We start from the raw sequence: 11058 nt of genomic DNA on the forward strand, positions 1-11058 counted from the left end.
TCCTACCCCCCCATCCTACCCCGTCCCCCTCCCGCTGTGTTTTTGTTCAGTAGAAGCATGTCGTTGTAGTTTTTGATTTTCCATTAAGTTTCCCCTTATGTTTTTTCTTTCCCTCCTTCTGTTCACTTCCTGTCTGGCCGACTCTCTGTCCCGCTGTCCCTCCACCACCAATGCATCCTGGTGCTTCCACACACACACACACACATACACACACAAACACTCGACAACCCCAGGGTGAAAATTCCTTCCTGCAGGCCACCGTAGCGAAGCTGGGCCCGCTGCCGAGGATTCTGGGAGATATTTCCCGCTGCCTGGCCTCTCCTGTGCCTCAGCAGCAGATCAGACGCTTCCAGGACCAAAACTCAGGCAACCTGAGCGGCAGCCTCTCCTCCGGCCTGCAGCGCATCTTTGAGGACCCCAACGACAGGTAACTGGTAGAGAACTCTCCCTGGTCCCCGAGCTCCAGCCTCAGGATCCATACATCTAAGAACTATAATATACGCCTACAAATAGTATAATAGGAGACCTTCAACTACAGATAGGTTAACCTCTGACCTCCCTCTCTTCTCTTCCTGCAGTCGAAGGGACCCCCCCCCCCCCGCAGCTTCCTGTCTCTGATCTGACGGAGGGTCGCCCCCCCCCAAGCAGCAGTTTCTCAGACCCAGAGGATGGAGATCTTCTTCTGTTGCCGGGCGGACGCAGCATCTCCCTGGTGGACCTGCAGGACCTGGACCCCCCCCCAAACCGCCTCAGCAGGGGGGGGGGCTCGCAGGCCTCCATAGGACACGCCCCCCTCCTCGCTCACCCCCCGATCAAAGCCCCGCCCAGAGAGGCTCAGCCGCAGAGCGCGCCGCAGGCCAGGAGGCCGTTTCACCCGTCAATCAACCATCATCAGCTGCGCAGCCTGCAGCCAATCAGCTTCCAGAACCCCGTGTACCACCTCAGTAACCCGGGCAGTCTGAGTAGCCCCGCCCACAGTCTGAGTAGCCCCGCCAACAGTCTGGTTAGCCCCGCCCACAGTGTTTGTAGCCCTGCCCACAATACAAGTAACGCCGCCCACATTCTGGGTAACCCTATTAACCCCGCCCACAACATGAGTAGCCCCGCCCACAACATGAGTAGCCCCGCCCACAACACAAGTAACCTCGCCCATATTCTGGGTAACCCTATTAATCCCGCCCACAGTCTGAATAGTCCCGCCCACAATATGAGTAATCAGAGTAACCCCGCCCACGTTCCTTGTAATCCTGCCCACAACATGATTAGCCCCGCCCACAATATGAGTAACCAGAGTAACCCCGCCCATATTCTGGGTAACCCTATTAACCCCGCCCACAGTCTGAGTGGCCCCTCCCACAGCCTGATTAGCCCCGCCCATATTCTGAGTGGCCACAGCCTGTCCTCTCGCTCCGCCCACTCTCAGCTCCAGGACTCCAGCTCAGAGAACCTCAGCACGGAGAGTTCTCACAACAGCCGCACCTCGGACGACCTAGGCAGCCAGGCGGGGGTCAAAGGTCGCGCCCCCTCGAACAGCAGCAGCCTGGACGAATCGGGGTCGAGGGGCGGGGGTTCAACGCCGAGAAGACACGCCCCTCCTCAGCCCTCTGACCTCCCATTGGCCGTCGCTATCCCCCGTCAGAGCACCACAGCTGGCACCGCCCATATTGTGAAGGTGGAGCAGAGCAGAGGAGGGGGCGGAGCCAGGACGCCACGCTCGCTCCCACACAGCCAACCACTACGCAGCGGCCCCAACACAGAGCCCGCCTCCACGACAGGACACGCCCCCCAGACAGGACACGCCCCCACAACAGGACACGCCCCACAGACAGGACATGCCCTCACGACAGGACACGTCCCCACGCCAGGACTTGCCCCCACGACAGGACACGCCCCCCGGCAACCGGAGACCGTAGCTCCGCCCCCGAGGAGCGCCGCCAAGCAGCCGCCGCAGGTACTGCAGCAACAAGAGGTAACAAAAAAAATTGAAATGCTTTTTAATGTATGCTACTGAGGACACTCGACTGTAGAGCAGGCAGAGGCACAGATGTAACTGTATTTATAAAAATAATATATAATGAATTGAATGTCCAGGCGTCTCCGGTGGAGGTGATGTCTCCGGTGGAGCGGACGGCTGCCTGGGTGCTGAACAACGGACAATATGAAGAAGAAGAGGAGGAAGAGGAGGGGAAGAAGAGCAGGGAGGAGGGCAAGAACACCGAGAAGGTACCACACACACACTCACTCACACACACACACACACACACACACTCATATCTGATGAGACATTTAACGACTGAGTTTTTAGCATTTTTTACTCAAATTTTCGGATCTGATCGAATAAAATAGAAACTTTTATTTATTTTTTAGTATAATTTGATCAGATGTATACAGGGCTCAACTTTTTTATTATTATTATTCATTTATTTTTGAATTTGTGGATCTCGTTTTCCCATTAGAAGAAAAAAAAAATCCTGTTGGTTTTTATTCAGATTTTGAAAAAGCAAACATGCATGTGTTTTCAAAGCGAAGACGTGCTCCTATTGACGTCACCTTGCCCGCTGCAGACCGTTGACTAACAGAGAGCGTTCCCCGCAGTACGAGCAGGAGATCTCTCGTCTGAAGGAGCGCCTGCGGGGCTCGGGGCGCCGCCTGGAGGAGTACGAGCGCCGGCTGCTGGCTCAGGAGCAGCAGATGCAGAAGCTGCTGCAGGAGTACAAGCAGCGCCTGGAGGACAGCGAGGAGAAGCTGCGGAGGCAGCAGGAGGAGAAGGACAGCGAGATGAAGGGCATCATCTGCAGGTAGGACTGACTCCACCCGCCTGGGCTGCCGCGGCACGAGAAACAAACGCACCCATAAAGGCTACCGAAGCCTGATGACGCCGAGTTATCGAAACACTGAACTTCTGCCTGAAACTCGTCGCGAGGGCAGAACGAGACTCTTCTGAACTCTTTCACGACAACTTGGGGACTATTTAGGAAGGTTTTAATTACATTTCGGGACTTGATGGAACATGTTAGGGATACTTTGAAGACACACACACTCACACACACACACACACACACACACACACACACACACACACACACACACACACACACACCATGTATACATCACTTCAGGGGACATTACATTGACTTAGACTTAGTGACTGTGTAAACAGATGTAGGTCCCCACAAGTATAGTAATGCTAGCACACACACACACTCTCTCACACACACACACACACACACACACACACACATACACACAGACATACACACACACGCGCGCACACACACACACCCACACACACACACACACACACATACATACACACACACTCTCGCACACACACACACCCACACACACACACAACACACACACCACACACACACACACACTCACACACACATTCTCACACACTCTCACTCACACACACACACACACTCTCACACGCACACTCTCACACACACACACACACACACACACACACACACTCTCTCACACACACACACTCACACTCTCACACAGACACACACACACGTTTTTAGCATTTTTTACTCACATTTTCGGACCTGATCGGATAAACTTTTATTTATTTGTTATTATAGTTTGATCAGAGGCTCAACTTTTTTATTATTCATATTTTTTTTTTTTTTAATTCCTGTATCTCCTTTTACCATTAGAACAAAACTAAACATGTAAGAACGAGTGGATGGTATCTTCGGGCCACTTGATGGAAAACGTTAGGGATACTTTGAAGACAACTTCTTTGAGTGGAGCTTTTGAAGTTCCTTCGATGAACATTTTAACTCTATTTTGTGGAGTTATTTTAGAACAAAACATTTAGGGAACTTTTGACATTTATTAGAATTCGTTAAGAACATTTTAGGAACATTTTCAGGACATTCTGTCGTAATGAAATATCCATTAAATGACATTAAAAAAAATCTAAAATGTTTTTGTATTTATTATAAAATGTTATGAAACGTTGTGAAGACCGTGTGGGAATATTCGTTTCCTAAATATGTTGTTTTTTTCAGACTGTTGGCGGTGGAGGAGGAGTTGAAGCGGGACCATGCAGAGATGCAGGCGGTGATCGAAGCAAAACAGAAAATCATCGACGCTCAGGTACAAGACATATCCTCTGAGACGTGAAACCGTGTACTTAATGCTATCTGAAACTGTACAGGAAATAGTTTTTAGTTCTTGTTCTCTCATCATCTCTTCACTGATTCCAGGACAGTAATGGATGTGAGATTAACCAAGCAGGCAAGTAGTGACTGAAGCCCGGCCCCTGCCCCCCCCTCCCCACCCCCTCACGCTGTTTTCAGAGCGCCCACACCTGAGCAGCCAATCACAGAGCAGATACCTTTATTACCTAGCATCATATCAGATAAAATGTCAGCAGTGTAAACAACAGGTGAATAAAACACATTTTAGAACTTCAAGTCACCACCGCTAAGCTAAAGGTGGCTAATGTTGGGCTATAAAGGAACTACAGCACGGTCACATGACTTCACGTCACCACCGCTAAGCTAAAGGAGGCTAATGTTGGGCTATAAGGAACTGCAGCACGGTCACATGACTTCACGTCTCCACCGCTAAGCTAAAGGAGGCTAATGTTGGGCTATAAAGGAACTACAGCACGGTCACATGACTTCAAGTCACCACCGCTAAGCTAAAGGCGGCTAATGTTGGGCTATGAAGGAACTACAGCACGGTCACATGACTTCACGTCACCACCGCTAAGCTAAAGGAGGCTAATGTTGGGCTATAAAGGAACTGCAGCACGGTCACATGACTTCACGTCTCCACCGCTAAGCTAAAGGAGGCTAATGTTGGGCTATAAAGGAACTACAGCACGGTCACATGACTTCACGTCACCACCGCTAAGCTAAAGGACGCTAATGTTAGCTATAAAGGAACTACAGCACGGTCACATGACTTCACGTCACCACCGCTAAGCTAAAGGACGCTAATGTTAGCTATAAAGGAACTACAGCACGGTCACATGACTTCACGTCACCACCGCTAAGCTAAAGGTGGCTAATGTTGGGCTATACAGGAACTACAGCACGGTCACATGACTTCACGTCACCACCGCTAAGCTAAAGGTGGCTAATGTTGGGCGATAAAGGAACTACAGCACGGTCACATGACTTCACGTCACCACCGCTAAGCTAAAGGAGGCTAATGTTAGCTATAAAGGAACTACAGCACGGTCACATGACTTCACGTCACCACCGCTAAGCTAAAGGCGGCTAATGTTGGGCTATACAGGAACTACAGCACGGTCACATGACTTCACGTCACCACCGCTAAGCTAAAGGTGGCTAATGTTGGGCTATAAAGGAACTACAGCACGGTCACATGACTTCACGTCACCTCAGCTAAGCTAAAGGTGGCTAATGTTGGGCGTGTAGACGTTTAGTCGTCTCATTTAGACTCTTGTTAGCAACCTCCGTTTTTAAATTCCCCAGTGGGGTATTTACTAGGGATGTAACGATATACCGAATATCGCGGTATCGCGGTAAATAAACGTCCCAATACCGTCGTGAGACTAAATCTACCGCGTTTAATTTTTTTTAATTAATTAAAAAAAAAATAATAATTAAAACACTTTTTTTTATAAACCTTTATTTAACCAGATGGTCCCATTGAGATAATCGATCTCTTTTTCAAGAGAGACCTGTCCAACATGGCAGCAAGTAGGTTACAACATGAACATAACACAACACAAAAGGACATGGTATTTACAGGGCTACATGTACACACCTAGAGACATGGACACGTACCAACAGTATATCTATATCTCTGTCAAGAAGCCTCACCTTCTTGGCAACAGCTGTATTGTTCTTGAAGAGGTGGAGAGACGATGCTCAGTTTGACCCACTGCTGTCCCCCATGGCCAAAGCATATCTCTCCGTCCCACTGAGGTGGCGTTAGACTTTTTCGCTGTCCGTCATTTTCACAGACAGGATCGTAAAATGTCCGTCATAATCCATTATTACCCGTCGGGTCTGAACGGAGAGAGAGAGCACGCTGGTGAACTGTCAACGGGGGGGGGCGGTGTTATGCCGTGTGTGCATGCACCTCGCGGGAGCGCGCACAGCGTAAAGCAAAACCTCCCAGACATGTGTTGATCTGTACGGCGAAGTACGGTTTGGAAACTATATCATTTCCTTTTGCAGGGCACGCATACCACGGCAGAACACCAGAGCCTCGCTGCGGGGAAACGCTGGCGCTGTTCCGAGTTTGTCAAAATGGCCGACTGCTTTCAGATTTTTCCATCATTAATAAATAAAATATTCGGTTAACGCGACCACAACATCGGTACCAAGCGAGAGAGTTCTTTCCAGAGCAGGGGATATTGTAAATGCCCAAACATCCCAGCTTCTAAATACCTGGAAATGTGGACATTCTCATATTCCTAAAACCCTGTCTGATGATGAGTGACTTGTGAGTTTGAGTTACTTGAAAAACTAAAGTGAAACTTGATTTATTTTATTGCAGGGTCTGATTATTAAATGTTTATTTGTGAGATGCAGTGGCACAAAGAAAATGCCTACTTTGTTTGGTAGTACTATAGGTACAAATACACTGGTTTTCTTGTTCCAGTCTGTTACTGTCACTTTGTTTTTGACACTTTAAAATACTGCTATCCTACTAAAATGCTGACAAATCAGATTTATTATTTAATAAAGAAACATTTTCCGAGTAAAAAAAAAGTGTATTGAAAAAAAAAATTTGAATTTTTTTTTTTCTTTATTTTTCAATATCGCGATAAATACCGTACTGTGGACTTGTTATCGCGATATTACCGTACTGTGAGTTTTTGGTATCGTTACATCCCTAGTATTGTATGTCGTAGAACAAAAATCTCTTCAGCTTGTGTTAACCACAGACCTTACTGTATATCAAGCTAACAACCAAAAACACATTCAGACAACCATTGACCTCCAGACGGGGACAGGAAGTGATGTCATGTCAGGGTTTCAGGACCCATAATGCTGAAATACGTCTTTGAAGCCGCTTCAGGTTAAACTCTCACATTGACTGTTTCTGGTGCTCGGCGCTCTGATTTGTTTTGTTCGGCTGAAGCCCCTCCCCCTCCCCACTCTCACCAATGATCTGTAACCAGGAAGTCGTGGATGCAGAGATGCCGTTTCACTTTCTGAGCCTCTCACTTTTTCTCTTTGAGTTTTTTGGGTTGTTGTTTATTTCCTGCTGCCATGTTGGCTCGGAAACACATCTCAACCTTCCTCTCCGTCAAACTGAACCTAACTTAAAACAAAAGTTAAAGGTGTCTAGATAAAAAAGAAATGTGTATTATTGTTATATATATTTTTTAATAATCAAACTCGTCTTTTTGCAGACCTCAGAGGAATTTAAACTCAACTTTAAATGTCTCGCTTTGTGCTGCGATGTGTTTTCGCCCCGACAGTCAGCTCGTCACTGGATCACACAGCTGTCAATCTAACTTATTGTCCCGCCCCCCCCCCCTTTTTTTTTCCATCTCTGTCCAATCAGGAGCGGCGGATCGACTCCCTGGACGCGGCGAACTCCCGTCTAATGGCGGCGCTGACGCAGGTGAAGGAGCGCTACAACACACCTAGCATCCACAACGGCCTGTCGCCTAGCAACCCCACCAAGCTGTCAATCACTGAGACCGGCGAGTTCAAGAACAGCAGCTGCTGATTGGCTGGGCGGCAAGAGGCGGGGCTTAGACTCTTAAAACAAGAGCAGAGGCGGAATCTATAAATATGTGTGTAAATACTGAAGGCTGTGTGTGTGTGTGTGTGTGTGTGTGTGTGTGTGTGTGTGTGTGTGTGTGTGTGTGTGTGTGTGTGTGTGTGTGTGTGTGTGTGTGTGTGTGTGTGTGTGTGTGTGTGTGTGTGTGTGTGTGTGTGTGTGTGTGTGTGTGTGTGTGTGTGTGTGTGTGTGTGTGTGTGTGTGTGTGTGTGGCACAGAGAGGAAGGAACAAAACCAAAAACTATAAACGCACTCCAGTTTTCTAACTGACTTTTTAAAATTTGTTTTTATTTGAATATTTTCTGGTTTTTTGAAGTTGAATTTTTTTCGAGTGGAGTTTTTTTTTTTTTTTTTTATTACCCGAGGAGTTTTGGGATTTAATTTATTCCTCCACTGGTCTCCTTGTTGCTACTGAACCGACTCCTGTAGGATCACACCCTGCCTGCTGTCACTCCTTCACAATAAAAGCCTGAAAGTGTGAGTGTGTGTTCTCATGTCTGTCCACGGGAAATACCATAAACATATAGGAGCGTCTTCAGATGTGTGGACCTCCGTGCTAACATGTAATACATGTCTGTGGCGCAGCTTTCTTAATTGATTGTAATTCATTGATTTTGAAATCAATATTTTAACAAAAGATACAAAATGTACTTCATTCATTCTTATACTTAGGGAAGACTTTTAAAATAAGATTATTTGGGTGTAGATTAATCCATCCAACACCAGTAGCTAATCCATGAGTGTTAACAGCAAATATGCAATTAAGTCTGTCAGTCAATTAAAGTTAATTCTCCTCTGGTCTGAGATACTGACGTGCTCAAGCACCAAACAGACCATTCACTTTTAATACACGATACTGCCTTTTCTTTCATATTATTAAAGCTCAGCTATCGTGCTATTTCTAAGCAACAGCCGAGCTCTCATATATATACAAATATATAAAAAACACGTCTATGAAGTGTTTCGCTCAGAACACCAATCAGATTCTAGCCACGCCTCATATCCCTCTGTTTCACTTCCTGTTTCTAAAGTGCTGATTTGGGGATAAAGCTTTAAAGAGGAGGGTCTGAGCTCACGGGGACCCGGCAGCTACCGTCTAAACTAAATGCTGCCGTGATGAAACTCCATATCATGGATTATCAAGGCTCTGAAACAGTCTGGAGCTCAAAGGCTTTCTCTCTCCCGGTTACACCACAAGGTGAGTTCCTTTCTACTTCCTGCTTCTTCACACACATGCTCTCCAGTACAGGTTAGCTCTGAGTGTTAGCATGCTAATGTAAACACCGACCATTTTACGTCCAAAACAGTCGGGCGTTGTTTCTGATAGCAGCTTTCTGATTGGCCCGTGGGTCCACATTTCAGATATTACGTCATATCGGACGCTAATCTGGATCAGCTCCGTTTTTAGAGATTTGGGTACGGAGGAAAAGAGAGGGTTTTATTTCCTGACGCTGCGTGAGTTCCCCGACACACTGGGGACGCACCGGGGACGCACCGGAGACGCACCGGGGACACACCGGAGACGCACCGGGGACACATGGTGATGGAGAGAAGACATCACAAAGTGCATTTTGCAGGATAGGTCCCCTTTAAACTTAAATGTACCTTTTTAATGATATGTTCAACACACCGTACGTCATGTATACCATGTGTTTTAATATACTATTCTACAACTTTTTACATATTTTTCACCATAATACATGTATTTTCAGCACGTGATACTATGGCTTTTTAAAATTAAATTCGACAAACTATAACATGAGTTTATTTAATAAAAGTTTTTTCAACATATTTCAAATATGAATAAAAAATATTTTCTGACAACTTTTTTATTGATATTTTTACATTTGTAATATTTCAACATGATTTACCTTGTTCCATATTTGTCGACATACTAACTATCCCATTAGTGATTTCATGATATTTTCTACATACTATACGATGACTTTATGAGAGACTTAAAGGTGGGGTAGGTAAGTTTGAGAAACCGGCTCGAGTGGCTAGAATTTGAAAATACACAACCGGAGAAAATCTGCCACTTCCTCACAGAGCCCCTCCCCCAACACACACGAACGCGCACGTGACCAATGAGGGCACGAGATCAGTGTGTGCCCCGATGGAAGGCTGACAGGCAGGTAGGCCGTCCAGTCTGATTGGTTGTACTTTTTACAGTATCACGGCTTCTTCCACAGATGAAATCTTTTTATGGATTTGTTGTCAAAGCACTTCAGATATTCATCGCTATCGGGATGTGAAGAGCATTCCATGGAATATAACAAAAAGTGTATCTCGAGCCGGTTTCTGAAACTTACCTACCCCACCTTTAATCCCAAACACATCAGAGCAAGAACCTTTATGTATTACACGAACACACACCATCAGGATCACAGAGGGAAACACACAACATTTTGATACACACTATTTCATATTTTCCAACACACTTTACAATCATTTTCTTTCATATTATTTTCATATTTTTCTCCACACTAAACCACATTTTTATAATTGACTAATACATTCCTCCTCTCCATCTCATAATGTTAATAAACTGTTGGCTCATTTCCATCGCAGGCCTCGCTCGACTTAACTCGACTTGGTTAGGCCTCGTTAGGCCCGGCTCACTTTAATGCGCTTCGCTTCCCTGCGAGGGGCGAAGTCACGCTCATCTACTTCCGACCATTGGGATCTTATTTCGGAAAAATGATGTATTGAAGTCAATGGAGAGAGAAAACTTATCTTTCGATCCCGTTTGAATTGTGCCACGAATTACCAACCCAGTCTCACGGCATTTCGTGTTCACCATCACGATTTTTAATCTATTGATTCGTGTTCACCATCACGATTTGCCCCTTTTCTTCGTGTTGCACAGCACGATTTTAAAAGCAATGTATTTCTACTGGTAACGTGTTTCGTGCCTGCAGGCTGCAGCACGTCTTTTTCTCCGGTCGGGTCGTGGAAGACCGGAAGCTGTGTGGTTCATAAAAACATGTTCTTACTCAATATCAAGCCACAGTTAATGCTTTTATTTTAAATCGTATAATTTCGGACTTTTGTTGCTGTGAGGAAAATAAATGGGGCTCAGAGCCTCAGGATACTGACATCTGTATTTTTAAATATTTTTTTCCTTCTAATTTGTTATTCTTTTCAAAATAACACACTGTTATTTACTCACCAATAACACACAATTATCCTTGCTTTTATTTATTGGTTTAATTCCATAATCTCGGGCTTTTTTGGCGTCCGTCAGGAACTGAATTCCACGACCCGACCGGAGAAAAAGACGTGCTGCAGGCAGTAGAAATACATTGCTTTTAAAATCATGCT

General features: G+C 45.9%; 1 protein-coding gene across 1 annotated transcript; it reads left to right on the forward strand.

Annotated features, from left to right (window-relative positions):
* Positions 1-254: 254 nt before the first annotated feature.
* LOC117441862 (ras GTPase-activating protein nGAP-like) lies at positions 255-7837 on the forward strand (the record flags this gene model as incomplete). The annotated part of the gene is made up of 6 exons (XM_034077881.2): positions 255-366; positions 579-1969; positions 2092-2223; positions 2596-2798; positions 4023-4110; positions 7513-7837. Coding segments are annotated over 6 exons (2094 nt in total), but the record flags the coding sequence as incomplete, so codon positions are not given.
* Between the last annotated feature and the right edge of the window lie 3221 nt (positions 7838-11058).

Source organism: Pseudochaenichthys georgianus, unplaced genomic scaffold, assembly GCF_902827115.2.
Source record: "Pseudochaenichthys georgianus unplaced genomic scaffold, fPseGeo1.2 scaffold_2068_arrow_ctg1, whole genome shotgun sequence".
Classification (NCBI taxonomy): Eukaryota; Metazoa; Chordata; class Actinopteri; order Perciformes; family Channichthyidae; genus Pseudochaenichthys; species Pseudochaenichthys georgianus.